Consider the following 21,173-nt stretch of genomic DNA (forward strand, 5'->3'; position numbering starts at 1 on the left):
TTACCAAGCAGTCTGAAAGCTGCAGCTTTCAGGGTGCAACAAAAATGATTTAACTGTGCGTGCTAAAGTAGCGGACTAAAACTTCTTCCAAGAAGTAAACCAGAACGCACGTTTCTCCATGCAAGGATAAAACGGCATGGAACTGAGTGCCTTACGCAAAGCGTAATTATGGCAACGTGGGTGACAGATGTGAGTGAATTGAAGTACGACGACGCATTTGCGACAAAGTTTCAAACCCAGGCGCCAGTGCAGGGAAAGTGTGCGAGTCTCAATAGTTCTTTTAGACGCGAAAGCTTCTGAATATGGCCAAACACAACTTGAGCCGCTGCCAGCTGCCCGGATACAGCTGCCGGCCAAAAAGAAACTACGAACAGCACCGTCCGCAAAAATACCCTCACATGAAAAAAACCCGAAACGATTCTGAGAAGTAATAGCCACTCGTACTCACCTTTATTAATGCTAATCGTACACAATGCGACGACGCACCATAAGAGGTGCAGCCGCGAGAGCGACGAAAAGGCCATTGCTATTGATTAGAGAGGAACCTGAAATGAGTTCAAGGAGGAAAACGTGACAATAAATCAGGCTATCAGCTGTAGAGCTCATAAATGTTGCGACGCAACAGAAAAACTCTTGAAGTATCTGAGCCGTTCGATCTATCCTGCGTTAGGCAACGATCAGCTGCAGCCAGCATGCAGCTTTCATTCATTGGTAAGACACCGGCACCGCAAACTGACCCTCTTTTGCCATAAACTCGAGCCCGCGAGTTTCGTGCAAGCAGCGGAAGTCGTGTAATAAAGAACTTACCTAATTATACTATGTCCACAGCTCGGATTAAAAGGCAGAATTCATCGTGTTGCACATGTCCCGAAGTGCCGGCGTACGAATTTCGGTTTTTTAATGATGGCCGGGGAATGTGGCGACGGGTGATTGGGCTCTCGCAGCCGGATATCCGGTGGAATGACACGTGGATGCAATGCAAAGTTTGTGTTGTGCGGCTGTGTGCCCTGTGTGCGATTCGTGTTCAAAAACAACCGTATTGTCTGCTGTAAGGATTCTCAAGAACGTATAAAACCACCATTTAACGGTTATATTATAAAACTTTGTCTGGCTTGTTATTGTGAACCGCTCGAAGGGCTCGAAGCCTTCAAGAAATGAAAAAGTAAGCAAAGCGATGGCGAAAGATCCACCTTGAAACGACGCGGGACATTTGACGGGAATCACCGGCTATGTGGCCTAGGCCATTTAATATTGGTGAAAGTTGAATACAAGTGTTATACAAAAACCATACCTGTCGCAATAATTTTGTGTGCAGCAAATAGATTAAACTGCTGTGCAGCGTCATTCGTGTTGCTATGCAACATTACAACGTGCATCCGTGCATGGAGCATCCACGGCAGGGTTAAGCTCGCGCGGGAGTTTTGAACTTGATAATTTGGTAAAGCTTGTTGAGCTAGTTTGTGTGTGCTTCTTATGTTTTGTGTTGTTGCCTGCTCTGCTGCTTTCTTCCAAGAAACTTGTTGAGCTTCTTTTTTTTTCAATTTTTTCGTTGTGTGTGTGTGTGTGTGTGTGTGTGTGTGTGTGTGTGTGTGTGTGTGTGTGTGTGTGTGCGTGCGTGTGCGCGCGTGTTTGTGTGTGTGCGCGCGTGTTTGTGTGCGTGCGTGCGTGCGTGTGTGTGTGTGTGTGTGTGTGTGTGTGTGTGTGTGTGTGTGTGTGTGTGTGTGTGTGTGTGTGTGTGTGTGTGTGTGTGTGTGTGTGTGTGTGTGTGTGTGTGTGTGTGTGTGTGTGTGTGTGTGTGTGTGTGTGTGTGTGTGTGTGTGTGTGTGTGTGTGTGTGTGTGTGTGTGTGTGTGTGTGTGTGTGTGTGTGTGTGTGTGTGTGTGTGTGTGTGTGTGTGTGTGTGTGTGTGTCGCTTAACAGAATGCCGATAGCGTTAAATTTCGAGCAGTATGAAGAGAAGATAAAAGAGTGCGGCGTGGACCCTCTCACACTAGGCGCGGATGACTGTGCCATTGGATGTGAACTTGTGGCCGTGTATCGAAGTCGCCGATATCCATGGATTTCTTGTTTTGAGGACAAGTTTCATAACTCGGCAGCAGCTGAAAGCCATGAAAGCTTTCGACGGTCACAACTGCGTAACGAGTGGTTGGGTGCGCGAGCCATGCGTCAAAGCGGCCACAGCCGACACAGTTATTCTCAAAACACAGGTAAGCATTTGCAATGACAATCTGGTGAGATACAATTTCGGTGAGGTTCTAATTTTGTTGTGATCTCTGCCTAGGTCAACCACTAGCAAAGCTTAAACAAGCCTCCTGTGAAAGCATACCGCAAGACGAGTGGCTGCGAAAATGTAAACAAATTGACCAGATGCTGTCTATCGATAATCGTTTACGTACCGGGCACGAAATGACGTGCACACACTTATTTGTCCGGACTACTGTGAATGCCACGCCTGTTGATGCGTATAAGCCCCTCTCGCCTACGACGTTCCGAGAGCTCACTGGTCTTGTTGCATTTGTGCAAGCGCACCTTTGGTATTTTGAAAACGCTGCAGTCGTCTCATCCGAACTTCAGCTTTCGCGCTTTAGTCTGCGTTCGGTTGTTACATGTAACATGCAACAGTGATCGTAAGCTGTAAAGCCCCCGACCGCATAGTAAACCATCGCTTTGGCACTGTTTGCATGGCCCCCTCCACGATCGACTGCTTCACTACAGCAAAATGGCAGACTATAGGCAACCTGCAATGGAGTTTGCTGAGACATGTGGCGCCACCTGGCGGCCGACGGGAGCTAATACTGAGTCGGCGCAGAAGCTGACGCCGTATATGTTGCGGCCGCTGTGTTCTTTCTGCGTTCGCGTTTTGTTATCCCAGTGAGTGTGATTTACTCATTTAGTGACTTCAGTGGTCTCGTGCGATGCTTCAACTACTACGGATGTGAACAAGAATAAAAATAAGCGCAAGGGCGGCGAGAAAGACTACCACAATCACGAAGGAGACCTAAGCGTACCGCTTTCTGGGAGAACCTGGGGAGAATGATGAGAGAAGGAGATATTGGCTGCGAGAGAGTAATGTAACTGAAATTTGTTTTGTTATGGGGCCATTGGCGTACAGACGCCAAGACGCTAAAATAAGACGATTGCCCGTGAGCGGAGGAAACGGTATAAACTTCTGACTCGGGGAGTCGCACGCTGGTTGGGGCACACTACTCAGTACGCGCTGTAAAATTTGGCGTGTACTGGTATATGCTGTGCAAGATCGAGTGGCATACGTCCAGAAAATGAACAAAGCCGTGCAGCCGCAGCATCGTATTCCAGCCGCATTTCAACGGAGGCGAAATAAAAAAAAAAAAATGTTCGTGGATCTGTGAACCGGATTTCTAATGCGGTGTCTATTCGGAACTACAAAGCCAAAATATCTTCAAAACTTCCAATTACAGATTTCAGTAAGCATATTTATCTGTAAATTAGTTCTTAAGGTGCTGAAAAAGTTGAAGTGGCGGAGTGTAGAGGCCCGTGATACTGTGTACGCTGAGAATGGAACTTCGTTCTATTGTTCCGCGCCAAATATTTCTTTCACCGACTGCTCAAGCTACTCAAGAGTCTCTTGTCTCAGACGATAGAATATTTCATCATTAGTAGCAACAGTAAAAAATTCTAACTCTTAACGACCCTCCTCTACGAAAGCTTTGCCGTTGAGTGCCAGCATTTCCCGCCGGCTTTCCCCAAGCTTGAGGTACGGAGATACAAAATGCATGCCAGTTATTGTTGTTGTTCAGGGCTTTATTTTTCCAACGGTGTAGGAGGCCCCCTACTCCCCGCCCCCGGCACGCACAGTTTTCGTTGATGACGCACGCTACAACCGCACAGTGCTTGCAATCGCCACGACGTCCGTAGCGGGTACCGCACCATGCCTCCTGTAACTTCCGCGGCACTGTCGAAAGGTGCACCACGAACAAAAGTGTTCGTCATGGTATTAAACTTTAAAGAAAACCGCGAGGAAATTATTATGCTGCTGTAATCAAACAGCAAGAACAAAAAAAAAAAAAAAGAAGAAACGGCGATCAATCTCTTCTCAGGTTCTCTCTGCACTTTCAATGTTTGGGTATGAGGTGTGAACGCAATAGGTGAATGAAAAGCTACGTTTACAACATTTTTCATTCATTTAATTATTTCTTAATTCATCATCACATATCCGACTAATGCCCTGAGAGAATAAATTTCGTTAAAAAAAATTCCGTCTACTCACGCGACATTCAAAGCTGTGCGCGCGGGTGTTCCGTCGCGAGCGGCGCGCACTTCGCGGTGACGTCGACACCGTTCACGTTTTAAACATGAGCATTCTCGAACAGGTGGTGTCCTTTCGTCAGTATTGGTTTTCGGAAGTAGCTCTCAAGACATTCGATTGCCTTAAAACTGCAGAAAATGAGAGCCGAGATGCTTCTAGCCGTACAACGCGAACGCAACCCGACCGCGCCAGCCTACTCAGATTACTCGGCGCCGCCGTTGGCGGCGCTGAACGCTGCGCTCCACTAGCGCCGCCTGACCACTGCAGGTTGCCTATAACAAGACTACCCAGAATGCATATAGCGCTTTCGGCGTTATATGCAATCAAGATATGCAAGAAGCTCCCTATAGATGGAAGTCGCTATGCATCACACCACCGTAGAAATTACACTAGTTTCTTCTGTATCATATGATGTTTTCTGCATGAAAAGTGCGAACGGTGCAACTTTTTGAACGTGCAGTGTTGGGAAGTCGACTTCATGCGCTTTAAAAGGCTTAGCTTTTGCCTGCGATCTTCCGAACCATGATGCCAATAAAAACTTGCGTTGCAGTGTGGAGAAGCCAACTTATGGATCTTTAAAAGGCTTATTTTCCATCTTCGATGAACCTCGATGCCAAAGACAATCTAACATCTCGCCTTACCGGCTGACGGGGGCTAACTTCTCAATGTATTCTTGCCCACTAAAATAAAAAAAAAATGATAAAAAGTTGATTACTTATTTTAGTAAATTATTCGTTCTTTATTTAGGCTGTGTAAAGGGTATGATGTTTGCTTTTCCGTATATCCGCGTGCTCAAACCGCCTGACGTATCTCTCACTGCTTTTGAAATAAAATCTATAAATGTTACAAAAATTGACCCCTGCATTTGACAGAAAACATAAGACGTCTGTACAAGCTCCCGTGAAGTAACCAGCGCACTTGTGCACAGCGCGCATCAAAGGCACAATCATACATGTTTTCCTCGACCATGACCGCCCACGCGTTTTTCTCCTCTGACGAGTCCACAGCGGCACCCGCGTCTGCCCTTCTTCCGAGTAAAGCAAACATAGGAGATTGTCAAACACGAGAAGTCTTGTCTCTGGGGAAACAGGAGAGCCAGCATGAGATGCGGCGTGACGCATATGCCCTCATCGGTGAGCCCGGGCGAGCGACGGAAGCGAACCCGAGACTACGTCCTTGGCGGAGGCGCCGCTCTCTCGCATGCGACAACGCGCGGCCGGTGAAGCGTGCGGAGCCATTTTACAAACGAGCCTATATATAAGGGCGCTCGACGAATCCCGCGGCATATATACGCCTCTCGGGATCCGCGCCTGCACCATTGTTCTCGCGACTCGAAAGCAGCAGCAGCCGTTCCCGATCCGCAGGTGAGTTTCAGGGGCTTCTCTTCATATACAAGGTGTTCCATTTTAATAGAATCCAGCTTAAAAGAAATATATATATATATATATATATATATATATATATATATATATATATATATATATATATATATATATATATATATATATATATATATATATATATATATATATATACATTACCTGGCACTCATAAAATGTTCTGGAAATTTCAGCCCTCCGCTTGATTCCACTTCCCTGTGGCCGTGATGAATCAGGTGGCTAAGGTGCACGCATACAAATTAAATTCGCAGAAAATTTGAGCTGACTGAACCGTCTAAGCCTAACGGATTAGTGAAAAACTAATTGTCCGTCAAATTTCCGAGTGTCCCCACATTGTAATTCACCCCGTCTGAGTACGGAGGCTTCGCGAGCGCGGGTGTCCCGATCATCGCTCCGTTGCAGCGCTGCCACATCCCTGCATCGCTACAGTTCGCCCGTCTGGATCCTCGCTCGCGTGGTTGGCGCTGTCGCTCCGCTTCATTGGACGGCAACTCTGGGTCTTGAATTTTGTTGCAGTCATCGCTTGCACTCGCGCCCGCGATGATGTTCGCGAAAGTGTTCCGAGAACTGCTCCGGGTGCATGTCACGCACCATCGCGCCTTTAGCGAGTGCACCACCCATAACTCTGAGGTCATGAGAGCTCACTGTTCCGAACATTCCACTGGGGGAGTTGCAAAGCAACATGCTCGATGAAGATTGGACTGCTGACAATTAAACGGGTCATTCTAACCAAGTCAGTGTATTCTTAAGAGATGGTAAACGGAGCGAACTTTGCGTTAACGTTTTAAAGGAAATGTATGTTATCTGGCGAACGTTTTTAACATATTCTGTCCTGGTCACTAGCTGCGCGCGTGAGCATTTGCGGCCGTATTACGTCAGTGCTCTTCACAGTCATACAGTCATCAGTTGTCCAATCACAGAGGTCGTCCTCCGCCACAACGTCATACTCACTCACACCATCAAGATCGCCACCTGTAAGCGCGCCCTTAACCTCAGTCGCTCGCCCCAAGTTGTTTTTTTGGTTGACTGCGAAGCTGCTGCTCTCACCCCTGTGCCTTTGTCTGGGCTTCCTTGCGTATCGGTTCTTCACGTTCGACCCCTTTTCCTGCAGTGATAGCAGCGCATTTGTCGCCTGACAAGCCAACGCACTGTGCAATCTTATAGCGGGATGTATCATTTGGGGCACCATCCTCTGATCCAAACATCCCAGCTCTAGTGAAGATAACTGCCTACACAATACTGCTCCCCACCTAGGTAGCTTTGGCGTTCGGCTGCTGACCCCGAGGCCATGGGTTCAATCCCTGCCGTGGGATACGCATCTTGATGGTGTCAAAATACGAAAACAAGCCTCCCCAAGAGGTTTTAACTAGTACATTGTTCTTCATAATGGTGTCCCTAATAGTCCATGTCTCACTTCGGGACGTTAAAACCCTCCCTTTACAAGGCTAGTTGAATATTCGTACAGAATGCACTATTTATTAAATTGGTTTGGTTTGGTTTGGTTTATGGAGTTCGACGTATAGAAGTGATGCATTGGCTATAATGGGGGGGATGCTGTAGTGGAAGCCTCCAGATTAATTTCCACCACCTGTGGATCTTAACGTGCACTGACATCCCATGGGCGCCTTGCTTTTCGCTTCCATCGAAAAGTGGCCGCCGCGGTCGGTATTCGATCTCGCGTCCCCGGGCATGTAGCCGAGCGCCCTAACCACTTGCACCAGCGCGGCGGGGCATTATAGTTTCACCCAAGTGTTTGAGTCATTGCTGATTTTCCTAAACACACAGAGAATCATCAAATCAAGAGGCCTGCTTTATTGTCCCATTTACGCATTGCTTTAAAGTGTAAGAAAAATGTCAACGGCTGACGAAAACAATTCAGCGGCGTCTTTGCAACTACTGCTGGAATGCTAACATATGCTGTTCATCCGTCAGCATATATCACGTGTTTAGAAGGCGGCAGCTCCGGACGTCGACAGTCAAGCACAGCCAAGAAGTGCAGCAAACCTGACCACCTCGAAGGAAGACTGGAGAATCTCCCTGGCCGACAGTATATCAATGATTCCTATCACCTTCTCCGTTAGACAAATCCATCCCTCACCTGCTCTCATTTTACCCGTACATCCAAATGAACACAATCGTCGCCCCTTCCAGCCTCTTCGTCAAAGGCTATCGATCCGGCCCTTCCTGCCCCAACTGACCTCAACCTACTTTCTTTACGTCGAAACCAGCTGAACAGACCAATTCCTATTATACTCTACTTCCACCCTCGCTTCACTTTCTTTGGCTTAACTGGCTTGGCGCAGAAGAGCGCTCTACCGGAAGACGAGGAAGTGAGGCGCGAGCGCATGAATGCGAGGACAGAGAAGAGGACAGTTAGACGGCGGTTGGTCGACGAACCCTGAGTGCCATCTGACACTGTAACTTATTCAGACTGTTTGTCCAGATAACACACTACTGTACCGCGCTCGCTTGAAGAGTATATATGTTCAGTTTGAAAGCGAAGTCCTAATTGCCTTATGTACGGCTGAATTTTCTCCTTGGCGACGCTCGTTTTACGTTTACGTGAGTCCGCATTTCGGCTTCGTTCCACATACGTTATGAGCATCAAAAAAGACAAAGCGTCCACAGGCGCGTGAGGAGCGCTCGTCTTAGAGGTAGTCATCGATATTACAGTACACAGTTTATTACTTATTTTAACTGGGCAATCTTCAATCAGATATCTTCTTGCATTTTTTATTGCTGTTGTTGAGCATCTGTACATCAACATCTGTTTCTTGACCTCCCCTGCACTCAGTGTGCTTTATTCAACCCTCGAGGATCGCACCAAAAACAGAAGCTGCACAGTTTCCCACGGGCCAACGAAACTCATCATGGTTAAGCTTCCTATAAATAGCTCTTCTCTGTCAAAAACGGTTATAATTCGAGCGAAAGCCAGCAGCGCAATCTTTGAGATAAGCAGCGCAGAAACCTCTCCACTGCTGAGGTCATCGAAATACTTGGCGAGCAGAGGTCTACAGCGGCATCTGATAGGCTTCGCCCTGCGGAGCGGAACTTGAGTGGGACGCCTATGAAAATGAAAACATTAAGGTTCAAATGCTCACGTTTTGTTTATTGATGTATTATGCCGTCGTCATGTATAACTTTGGAAAAACAACTTTCGGCGGATCGTGCAGGGCATCTCGTATCTTCAACTGCTAAATATTTTGTGACCTTCACACATTTATAAAAAATGACACTGATAGTCACATAGAAGCTGTCTTCACTGAGTGTGTGTTGGGCTCGGTAGACTCAAGGCAACCTAATAGCGGTTACGGTGTCTAATTAGCCCCAATTTTTTTGCTTTCGGATTATCCACTTTACGCTGCGTGTTCAATCGTAGTCTTAAATGACTATATTGATTCGAGCCCAATCCAATTTACACAACTTAATCGCCAAGGTATAATAGGTCTTTATGTATTCATCAGTCGATTCCCTGAGTTTTCTCAGCCTTAACTCTCCATATACAGCGCACAAGGGCCCAGTTTCGGAATGAGGTGAAAAAGGCAGGGAGCCGATTGATGAAAATCTCAAGGTGTATGCACTTTGGCGTGTTCTGAAATTTTAGTCTCAAGTTAATACGGTAACCGAGACGACGGTTATAACTTTGTGGCAGCACAAAGTGAATAATTAAAACGCCAATGAAATAAACTTGACTGCCATATAACTGTGATCGCAATTTCGCTGTTTCTACATAGCAAAATAAGCAGTAGTAAGCCACTAGCGCCAATATTTTATAAGGCTGATAAGATTATAAGTAATCACCCTGCGTAGGTTCAGACAAGAATGGTCGTCATTCAAGGCTCGAATTTAAGGGAAAGGGCGCGCAACCTGCAAAAACAGATTATGAAGCTGCCTTGCATCTCGGACACTTTCGCGATGTGCCCAAGTGATAATACTGGCGTGAGTTTGTTGTTCAACAATAACTTAGGAGAAGGAGCACGGTGTGACCACGTGTTTAAAGGCCGGAGTTCCTTACGCGAAAAGATAAAGTTCCTCGAATGTCAAGTATCGCTCTCTCTCCCATATTCGATGTTCTCCAGCACACGTGCTTACACCGTGGTATAGACAAGGCCATTGAACGTCGGTGGAAGAATGGGATTCCTATTTGTCCTGTACGACTATACTCGCCCTTGGTCTTTCTATCGGTCTATCGAAGATTACTCCCCCCCCCCACCCAATCGGTTTTTTCTAAAATATTTCCGAGCGGTCGCCTATATGTAGTCACGAAGTTTTGTGTTGTTTCTCCCACCGCTTAAAATTGTTCCGCCAATATCTGACATACTGCATGGACAGCTGCGTGACTGAATTTCAGTGCGGTAGCATTATATGAGCGTCAACCATTGCAGGTGGGAAGTAGAAAGTCATCTCTACATTTTTAGGAGAGGCGAGGGGGAGACTAATATAAACATTACTCAGCAAAGATGAATCAAAGAAACCATTACGAATAGAAATGGAATAACAATATAACTCAAACTGAAATATTTTGGCGAGAGTAAGAATAATGTTGCCTTCTTTTCTTAGCATCATTCACATTTATAACCCATATAATTTTGCTCTTTAAACTCATACGGTCCTTTGTTTAATTAAACAAAATAACAATTCACCTTTTTGGTACAATTTATGAGGCGTATATTTGAAGGGAAAGAGATTAATTTTGTTTGATATAATAATTCCTTTTTTTTTTTTTTTTTTCAGTGATATAAATAATTTTGCTTGTAATGTGTGTGGATGGAACGACGGATGACCGGCCTGTATAGAGACATATTTGCCAAGGCAATAAAATGGCGGCAGTCAATAAATTTACGTCAGCAAGCATGAAAAATTACACTTTTCTTACTCCACCTTTTGTTTCTGAGAAGTGCTCACGTGTACTTTAGGGCACCGTCTTGCAAAGTGCGAAAGCGCTGGTGGTGTATGGAGTGCTGCGCATTCTGCTACAGCATGCGTATCATTTACCAAGCAAAAAAGACAGAGTGTGGCTTCCAGCTTGGTCTAGGCATCTATACCTGTGTATAATTTGAAATAGCTTCAAGATTGGCCTGCATGGTCTGTGAAGAAAATGTGTAAAGGCACGATATTTGTCGCGACGCCAAGAAAACGTCGCACGCGAAATCGCGTATGCGTGATTGACAAAACGAACCGGCGCCTCCGCAAATCCAACAACCACTACGGGAAGGTCTTGCCGAATTACAATGTCACGAGAAAACCCACAATAAGAGCAGCAAGCACAACGGGCCTTGATGCCGTGTGGAAATCCTGCGCCTCGCGAATTAGGCAGCTGCAGCTATGCATGGAACTGCCCTTGGCATCCTCAGTCGTGCGCCACTGTAGTCACGGTCTAATTACGGAGCTTCGCGGGACACACACCGGTATTGTCTGGCGATGCCAACCTGCAAAAACATCCGCCGCGCCCAAAAGCGAGAGAAGCGGGCGGGTCGGCCTGGGAGAATGCGGGAATCCTGCCGCGGAAATCGAAAGATGATTGCTTCGACTGCTTTCACCTTGGCCGCTGCCTTCGTCCAGGCCGCCGACTGCGTCGCGGCTTTTCTGTGCTTGATAGCGGCGTATTGTTCTGTCGCGCGCATGCTATGCATACGTTGGCTTCGATCACATGTCGGCATATCTCGTGAAAGGATTTAAATACATACATTGAGATCAGCATTGCTCTTTACTTCAGTGTGCATCTCTTTTTTTTTTTTTTTTTGTCTTTCATTATCCGATGTAATAAATCTGTCCTTTTGTTTCGAATCGAGAAATAAATGCCCTGTACTCAAACGTTTAACGGGTCAGCGAAAAGAAAGCAGCACATTTTTTTTTTCCAAATGTGAAGTGTTGTAACATGCATTTATTGCATTTATAACATCGTAAGCGCTCATTCACAAGGGGCCGGGAAAGTTACACTGAATATGATCAGGATAGTCAAGTCGTCAGCAACATCAGCATTCACAAAACCTAAGCAGCGAGCCGCTGAAAAGCGTGCCTAATATCGCCTAACTTCACCTAATTAGCGTTTCAGCTAAGCTCGACTTAGAACTTTTGCATGGCCACATAAAGTTTCTCAAGTCCTCTCGCGTTTCTTCCAGACATGTCTATTAACGGCCATATACAGTGCGACAGCATGCAGTATATCGATCGAATTTCCCGCAGCCTGTCATCAGAACACAATACATTTTTGTTAACCGAGTAAAGGGAATCGGACCGTTGACAGCGCTTAAGACCGATGAGTGAATGCGCAGGAGGTGGTGAAGGGTAGCAGTTCCTGGCCCTACGGGGCTAGGACGGTAGGTCAACGCCACTTGCGGCGGGGGCTAGCCAGCCACCGAATTTTATTTGTTGTAGGCCGTCATTGCACTCGCTACTGCTTCGGTGGTGGACGACGGCTGTTGTTGCGGCGGACGTCTTTCTCTCCCTGTTCTTTTTCCTTTCTTCTCTATTTTCTCTTCTGTCCGCACAAGGCAGCGGAGGTGGCACAGTTAAAGAGCCAGTAGTAGGCCCGTGCATTTTCTTTTCCTTCTTCCTACAGCCACAACAATGTTGCTGATGTTCACGTGGGTTAACGCACGTGTTTCTCGTTGAATAACTAATATAGAAGATCTGTTCTGATCGCAGTAGGAAGCAGTACTGGCGTGTAATACGGACCTGCATGAAAGTGAATTGCATATCATAGGTATAGTTTCGTTCTAAGTACTCAGAATACGGGGTGTAAACAGCAAGTTGTCACATAACCGCAGGAAACAAACGGGAAAATACAATGTTTGCTGGTGGGGACGCGGCTTTATCACCTTCTTCTGGCTGTACGTGGGGCCTGCTCCGTGGCGTTAACGTTCCGTGTCCTCAACGATCCACAAAACTACAATTAAAGAGTGAGAGTTCAGCACAGCCTGTCAGTATGGCGAAATCTGCACTGAACCTGCATGTATTTTTCCCAAGAAGTTTATATCGTGATTGATTTTTCAGCTCCTCCGTATCTTCGCGAAGCATTAATACGGCCGTCATAGCCATGAGCTGAGTAAACGTTGCTCGTGAGGTATGTGACCCCACACCGCTTCGACATCGGCTTCCTTTCACGGTGTAGGAGGAGGAGGAAAAAAACTTTTAATATCAGACAGAAATGGCATCTCCTCTACCCCCTCGGCACTAGGCCGGGGAGGCAGGAGGCACCACTTTATATGCTGGCCAGGAGACCTTGGGTTCCGGCGGCCTCTTCAGCCAATCGGACGAGGTGGAGCTGGAGCTTAGGGTCCGAGCTACGCAGCAGGGTCTCCCAGGATTCTTTGGAATAAATATTTAGCACCCTCCCAGGAGAATTTCAGCATTCCCAGATTATATATGGTGACCTTTTCAACCCGCAGTATTTACACTCGTCTGATCTTACACCCGTGAACATATGGTTCGCCAGGATCGGGTGTGGGTACGTGTATATTTGAAGTCGTCTCCACACGACTGCCTGCGTAATACTTAACGACGAGTCTGCAGAGAGTACACTGAAGCTTCTGGCTGTCGGTGCGCTCGTACAACGCCTTTCCGAAGCCTCGACATCGTCGACGCATACGTTCCGAGGAATCTGGCGACATCTTGCACGCACATAGGGGCAGCGCAAGTTGCACGATTAATCGCGTGTTTTCTTCGTTTCGCGAACATTGTGCACTCACTCGTAGTTGGCCAATGCTTCGTTGCTAGTTTCAACGTCCTCTATGAAGCTCCGAACTTCGTTGTTGGCGCCGTGAAAAGACGCTGCCGGTAACGCGCGCCGCTGAAAGCTCAAAAAGTTGTCTAATAGATGTTTTCTTAGAGCACAGACGCGGCTTCAGGGTTTGTATTCCGAGTTTGCTTCGTTATCGAAACGTCGCTATCTGCCCGCCCTCGACTCATCTGATTGGTGGAAGCACCGGAAGCGGATGTCTCCCCAGCCTCCTCGAGTCACCTGATTAGTGGAAACACCGGAACCGGACTTCCAGTTCTGGTGTCTCCACCAATCATACGACTCGAGGTCGGGGAGAAAGTCGAACTCGAAACCCGGATACACTGTAACAGGGACCCTGGTGTGGAACCGGCCGGCTCAATTCTTCGGCCAGAAACTGGTGGAGCTCCTGATGCCCAAACCTGTAGCGCCCGTAATTCCAAACCTGCAGCGCAGATATAAAAATAAAGACGTGCTTTTAAGTTTTTCAATTTAGGCAAAATTTTATGTTCCTCGCACCGTCGTGGGGCCGAACTGTTTGACGCAATTCCATCGACACCGACGCTTCGCCCTCAGGGCTTTTTCTTTTTAAAAAAGTAATTGATTACTGGTAATCAGCTACAGAAAAAAAAAAGAATTGAATTGTCTGGAACGTTAACTGTTCAAAAAAGTAATCGATCGATAACAAAATTACTTAAATATTTAGTCAATTACAAGTAATCAATTACGTACCACTCTGCTTACAACTTGTAAGATGAATACAGGACCCCTTCTGCACTGCAGGCAACCGGTAACCATGGTGCGTTACGAGCATGGCAAGTTCTGCGCGCTAGCTGCAGTGCTGCTCCTGTTTGCTGTGCTCGCTACCGGCGTTCGTGCGGGCCCCGCTGCGCGCCAGGACCAGCTCATCGGTGGCGTGGCCGATGTCCGCTTCTGGCAGGGCGTACTAAACAGAACCTTGGAAGGGAACGTGCAACAAGCCTTCAACATGGTCTTCGGCAGAGTCTCCGACGACATGGCAAATGCCATGAGTAAGTTCCCTGGGCCATTTTGGCAGTCTTTTGTCTGGTCTCATATCATTCAAAGAAGGGGTGAAACGTGTCAGCGTGTCCTAATGGGTAACGTGAATGCAGGGCAAGCTGATTCTGGTATCACATTCCCGTTTGATAGGAGAAGCCCGATAAGGGAAGCTCCTGCCAAATTTATCGTTAGGCGGCAACCCAAGTCGAATTAGCGCGCGGCCCTGTCAGCTGCCAGCTACCGCCTGCCAGTGCCACGCTCGTGCTTTTTCGCTCACAACGCCAATTTCAACACATGGCGCAGGACGTCGGTCGCCAACACCGGATTTTCGGTGAACAGAATCTTTAACGCTGTAGCGTTAACATCAAGTTCATTTTTCCTATCCTTTTCCAGTAGGCATTTAAGCAGATACGAATGCTTCCAAAACATTCCATAAAAAATCGTTAATTAACCCTAAATATTTCTGAATAAGATGCTCCTTTCAGCCAAAAACTTCATCTCAAAACCTATTAAATTTGATGGCAGTCCATTCATATTTGAATAATTCCGGCTAATATGACTTGGTAATGATTTAGGTAGATTTTCACACGTGAGAAAACAGGAACAGCCCCGCACTATTAAAGGCTTACTCGATCACGTTCGTTTAGCTAATTACGATTGGAGGATACGCTCTAAATGACATGAAGAAATATTGGTATTTAACGCGTCAAAACTATTAATAGAAATGCTATGCGTAGTTAGTAATGACAGCATTTAACTGCTGCCATCTAAATCTATAGATCGTTTGGCTAGTGACTATAGGCTGTAAAACTCTCGTAAAATTAGTAGCTTTTTCAGTTACTACATTGTTACCATCCTTTTTTTTACAATAAAACTGACGCAAAATTACTTAAATATTTAGTTAATTACAAGTAATCAATTACGTACCCTACACTGTTACTACCATTTTTTTTTTCAACATGTGCATTCTTCAGACAACTTCCGGTGATAATTTTTGGTGAGCAAGATTCTGTCGGCTGACCAGATTATGTCAAGTTCTTTTTATGCTGCGTACTATAGAACGGGGATCTAAAACTGTAACACCCCCACGTCTATAATTTCCTATTTATTTCTGTGGTTTACACATGGGCATTCCTAGTGCATGTTTCCTTTTCAGATTGATAGACCGCCATTTCTTGAAGAACCTGAAACAAATGGATAGTAGGGGATTCGACCCAGAGAAGGTCACGCTATGACAGACAGCTATAGCAACGTGCGACGCTGTCAAAGGGTCTTTGGAAACGACAAGACGATTTTTCTTTCAACACTTGCTACCGTGATGACAACCAGCTGCACACAAATTCGCCGATAGCTTGGACCGGATGCAACTGACGTCGTTCGCGTCACGAGGCTGCATTGACTATATCTGTCCACTGTGATCTCGACATGACCAACGCATAGTTAGCATGATGAATGTCTAAGTCCCACAGAGTTTAACCTGACAGCCTGTCAATTGATTCTCTATACCACATGGGCGGCGCTGTCATTAGTATTTTTTATTGAGCGTGATCCAGCAGTACTGTTTCTACACTTAAATGGGCACATTTGCATATCTCTACCCGAACCATACCAATCGCTATAGACCTTTGCATCGGGCGAGGAGGATGTCGAAAGGCCTCCTCTCTGGGCTGTTAGAAATCGGTTCCGTTTCCGAGCGCGCTAGCGAAACGTGCACAGAGAGCCCTTGTTGCAAAGGTCTATAGATAGACGCAGCAAACTCGATTACCGAAATTATACGTCATTTTTGGCGCACCGTCTCTTCGAATTCGTACTTCAGGAGTCACGTGTCTCTGGTCCAGACGGAGCGCTTCTACTTGGTTTCAGATATAGTTTCAGGTGCAGTGTCACGCTGAAGTAAAAAAAAAAAAAAAATGTTGTGGATAAGGAAGAACCTTATAATTATCAAACTGAAGTCAACGCTGTTGATGTTACTTCCTTATTAACGCTACCTGCTTGCTCTCGCGTGTTCGTGGGTTAAATTTGTATTTTTCAGCATGCACAAATGACATATATATGTTCTTTATGAAACCCCACAAAACAAAAAAATGACTATCGTTCTGCTGCGAGCTCCCGCTCCGACGACTCAAAAGACAGACCGCGCTAGATGTGGACAGCGTGCCCAATCTCAATAGAGGTCATTTGAAAGTGAAGAAGTAGAGAGAACGTGCCAGTTTTGTCAATTAAGCTGGCGCGAAAAGGCGTACGATCGCGCGAATTGCGCGAAGAATGCCAGGCACGGTGCTGGTAAGGGCCATGCCGTCAAGGACGTCGAGAGATCCACCCTTACTCAAGTATTCTAGCGGATGCTGTGAAGGCTGCTTTGTCTCACAAGGAAGAGAACAAACCTGTGTTGTATTATTCATTCTCGTATAGTCTCTATTGTCGACACGGTGAAATTCTCTATATCCGTGTTCGTTATAAAGCAGTTCGTAACTGAAGGCAGAGGTGGTAGAGTCAGTCATTTTATCTCCATTCTAAAGACCCTGTAACGTGATATCATTGACCTGAGTTAGAAAGGAAGAGAAAGAGAGTAATTTAATGACAAGAAAGGTGGAGAGGTCGGCAGGCGGTAAAGAGACCTGCTACTACACACTGGGGAAGGGGGGAAGATGAAGTTAAAGGAGAGTTAGGGAGTGAATGAAGGGTGACGATGCCATACTACAGTGAGGTTTCACTTGTAACTCGGACCACAAGTTATTGAGGAGCCCATGCACACTTGACAAACTCGTGAAACGCAACATGCCGCACATGCCTTGAACGCACCACTTGTCATTGAACAAACACCGCCACAATTGCAAATAACTCTGCACTCTCAAATGCCAGCACAAACGCAGGAACACGCACCGTAAAACCTCAAATTACCACACGTGTGATACTCGCGCACTTGAGGAGACCATGCACAATCGTGAAACGCAACGTGCCGCATATGTCTTGGACAAGCACCACTTGTCGCTGATTACACATGCCGACATAAACGCGGAAGCACGCACACGAGGCACTTCAGCAGAAAAAGCTCAAAGTTCACCTGAGTTCAAAAAACATGGCTCGTCTATGTGCTTCCTTGTGTTTCGCCTTATCGCGTTTGTTTTGTAGTCGCGGAGTCACATTTACATCTTACTTCGAAAAGAATTCTGCAGTCGGGCATTAACTGGTTGTGTTATAATTCATCGCAAGAGGGCGTCGGCAAACGCTAAAGGTTAGCGAACGTTTAAGAATGCATATTAAAAAAAAAAAAAAAAAACCTGTTTCGCTTGATAATAAACAAAGCTTCTCTTTCACACGTTATATTCCACAAAAGTAGTTGGACGTAAAATCTCGTGAGGAACAACCGGTCCGGTATCTAAAAATTTGCATTTGTCTGGCACATTTCCAAGCAGGGCACCACGCACATCTGTACCACACGTCCTACAACCACAGGCGAGTTTCTTCTCTGGTGCTTTTCTTCTGCAGCTTGGAGCGTGCATTATGGAAAGTGACGCCCAATGCAACGCAGCCCCAGATTCTCGGACACCCTAACTTCCTTTCTTTTTAATTAAATTGCGAATCTGAAGGTTTTCAGGCTATCTGGCACGTTCAGCCTGAAGTGAAGATGTTACTCGTTGCCACCTATAAAAGAAAAACATGGAGTCGAAGACGTAGAATTGTCCAATTGACCCTCTTTAACTGCCGGCAGGCCGAAATATTGTCTCAAAGTTCCACAACTTCGAACTAAAGAACAGCACTGTGGCGTCCTGTCAAGAAACTTTTCTGTAGCGCAATACGCAGTGATGACGACGTGTACTAGAATTATTTGACACCCAAGCACGTCTTCGATTGGAGGTAAGAGCATGAGCGAGCGAAGATGTACCCCAGACTCGTCTTCGGTAGCGAAAAGGCTACAGATTGCAAGCGAGTTTTAGAAAAGAGTGACCCTATTTAGGGGGATAAAGGAATAGCGGGTCTCGTGTGCACATGCCCAGAATGAAAGCCGTCCCATTCATTCGCAGCATTCCGCGCATGCGCATTGTCGCCCGGCAATTGCCCTGTCCCCCAAACCGATATGGTCCCGCTATTCTAAATCTCGCTAAAGTGTTATCGAGTCGGACCTCTACGCGCTTTAGCGCATTGCCATGGCAGCCAGCCTTTAAAAGAGATGATCTCTACTGGCACGAGATAGCCAGTTTAAGAGACCATCGGCGAGACTTCACCGCTATACTAGCAGCCAATTCTTTGATGTGTCTTTCTCTCCCTGCCCCCCCCCCCCCCTCCTGCAATAGCCTCATCAATGATGATTGATTGTATTATCGATTAGTATTATCGCGTAAAAAAATAAAAAAAATAAATACTTAATACTTCTTAAAATAGCACCGAGCTGGAAGAACCTGCTTCAAACTTCGGTACAATACGGCATTGCAGTAACGGAGTACTGTTTATTTATTTTTTTTTTATTTATTTATTATACCCTCAGGGCAAAGCATTAGACAGGGGAGTAGGAAAGTACATAAAAACACTGAAAAATGTGAAACATGAACGGAATGCAACAAATCGCTAAAACAAAAGAGGGAAAAAAATCATTACAAGTAAATAATACAATATTAAACATTACAAACGGTAACAGCAGAACGAAACAGAACAGGATCGGTAATTGCCGCAACGGAAGAAGGAAGGTGGTTCCTGTCATATATGATGTACGAGGTATGAAAGAGTCAAGCAGCTGAGCGCAGCTTTCTATACGTGCTATCTGTAACTCTTTTAAAGAAAGGTATTGCAAGAATGCACGTTTTCTTTCTTACTTGCTGTATATGTGATGTCATTTCCAGATCGTGTATCCAACTTCCTGGACGGAGTGAGGCGAAATGTCACATCTGCGTTACAGGACAGCATGAGGACAAGGCCTACAACTCGTTGACGTGTATGCATCGCCATCGATTGCAGAAAGACGCCGCGCCACCACAGAAGAAAGTGTTTCTACATCTCAAAGTGTTAATATTCTTTATCCGAACCGACTGTACAAGTGAAGGACAAGTTTGCCGCGATTTAATGCCATGGATGATACATACAGGCTACGTGATATCTAGAAGCTTACAAAAGGCACATCACTAAATTTTTCACGAGTAAATCACGGACGACTAGCGGCAACTATTTGCTGACAGCACTAGGAAAGCAGTGCATCTAATCGTTTTGAAGCTGCCGGCTCCATTTTATATGCGCGCAAATTGATTAAAAAGAACAGCGGCCAAAAGTCGGCAGGATAGCACTTTAATCGAGGTCACAAAAATGGCTGCCAAATGAAAGCCATTGGTCCATTCACTGAACACTTCCGGTTGTTTATTCACTGCATCCATGGCATAGCGCACCTCTTTCCAGTCAAAAGCCCAACTGGACAGAAACCGCAGAAAGCCATTTGGTCGAATCCTGTGCCTGGAAGCCAAAGGCCCCTCGCTCCGCCGGTACACAACCTAGTTCTGAAGCCTTCGTCTGTTTTAAACACGTACACAGCTTTAAAGAAAATACTTACAGCTGCTAATTTAAATTCGCTTATTTTGGCCCGAAAACTGAAACGGATAACACAAAAAACTTCCTCAGCTTGTGGGGTGAAGTTGTTTTCACTCTCAACCTGGTCGAAGAGACCATTAATGTCGGCCTTCTTTCATGGGTTACTTCCATCAGAAAGAATCCTTATAAATCTGAAGTGTTTAACTGGAAACCTCCACCTCTCCGGAGTAAAGACAAGCAACATATTATTTTAGCAACACGCTCAAGTCACACCTCCTGATCAAGTCACACCTTTGATTTAACACATGCGATTGTTTAATTGCGCTACTTTTCATAAATATAACCCAGCTGTTGCGACAATATTTATGTGTCCTTGTTCTAACTGTTCTCTTAATTATTCATGGTTTGTACTGTATTGTACTTGTTTCTTCTGTTGTAGATTGATTCATTTCATCTTTTATTTCGATATCATCGGATAATCATTCTAATTTTTTGCTTGATTCCCTGGACACTGGCTATTGAGTTCAACAGTTTTGTGTATACATTCTAGCATAACATTTATAAGCAAGAATAAAACCAGCGGACTGCAAATCTGTTCCCTGTGCTGACTGCTTCTTGTTCTAGGAAATATAACTTGATTTGTTGCATTTTGGATACCTGCGACAGGTAGGAGCCAAGATTTTTCTTCGGGGGATCGAGGCACCCACGGTCATCGTATAAAAGAGGAGGACGTGGGGTATTTTCTGTGCTATTTTTCCTACAGGCGGTTTCCGCAGAGGCCACTTTTTTACAGCCATTTCAGTGTGCTAGCACTACATACATGTACATTTCCAATAAGCGGCAACTGGGCGCCGCCATATTTCTCACCGGATTGGTTTTCGTACTTGATGCCCGCACGCTCGCTCGCAGCAGCGCCGAGGCGTTGGCCTTCTTTACGGCACATAATGGGATCTTTGTTTTGGTGCGGGCGCGACTGCGCACGTAACGTATGTAGACGAGGCCGACAGTATATTAATTGCAATGCGCAGGCCTGTTTCTTTGTTGGAGCATGCATAGATATGTGTTCCTCAAAACATTTTTTTTTTTTTTCACTTCGGTAATTGTACGTATGCGCAGTGAGCTGCTGCGTGAGGGAACTGCGTTGAAATCCTTCGTGGTTATGCTGCATGGCTAACTTCGCCGTGTTCACCTCAAATTATTTTAATCTATTTCGTGATGAAGACTGCCACTGCCCG

The 21,173-nt window shown here is 45.8% G+C and overlaps 2 protein-coding genes across 4 annotated transcripts in view; one reads left to right on the forward strand and one right to left on the reverse strand.

The window, feature by feature from the left end:
* Positions 1-21,173, reverse strand: part of Grp170 (hypoxia up-regulated Grp170 co-chaperone protein) — a 534,702-nt gene that overhangs the window by 32,930 nt on the left and 480,599 nt on the right. For 2 of the 3 annotated variants that reach the window (XM_084606341.1, XM_084606343.1), the window contains exons 1-2: positions 808-960; positions 449-545 (exon numbers count right to left, since the gene is read on the reverse strand). In XM_084606341.1, the coding sequence (XP_084462467.1) occupies positions 449-524 (76 nt within the window). In that variant the 5' untranslated portion in view covers positions 525-545; positions 808-960. Of the gene's footprint in view, positions 1-448; positions 548-807; positions 961-21,173 lie in introns of those variants that run through there. The other variant, XM_084606342.1, reaches the window with a different exon arrangement.
* Positions 5,393-20,521, forward strand: LOC146185394 (uncharacterized). Its single transcript, XM_084605520.1, has 3 exons — positions 5,393-5,648; positions 14,188-14,435; positions 19,263-20,521. Exons 1-3 carry the CDS (start codon positions 5,485-5,487, stop codon positions 19,349-19,351), a joined length of 501 nt encoding a protein of 166 aa, XP_084461646.1. The 5' UTR covers positions 5,393-5,484; the 3' UTR covers positions 19,352-20,521.

Source organism: Amblyomma maculatum, chromosome 6 (genome assembly GCF_055883805.1).
Source record: "Amblyomma maculatum isolate TAMU_Amacu chromosome 6, ASM5588380v1, whole genome shotgun sequence".
In the NCBI taxonomy this organism is placed as follows: Eukaryota; Metazoa; Arthropoda; class Arachnida; order Ixodida; family Ixodidae; genus Amblyomma; species Amblyomma maculatum.

What these genes read in the sequence shown, in the direction of transcription:
- LOC146185394 (XM_084605520.1), top strand. Translation starts at nt 5,485, where the DNA reads ATGCGACAACGCGCGGCCGGTGAAGCGTGCGGAGCCATTTTACAAACG. An exon ending in CAGCCGTTCCCGATCCGCAG is followed by an intron (nt 5,649 to 14,187) that starts GTGAGTTTCAGG and finishes TCTGCACTGCAG; the next exon opens with GCAACCGGTAACCATGGTGC. An exon ending in CGACATGGCAAATGCCATGA is followed by an intron (nt 14,436 to 19,262) that starts GTAAGTTCCCTG and finishes TGTCATTTCCAG; the next exon opens with ATCGTGTATCCAACTTCCTG.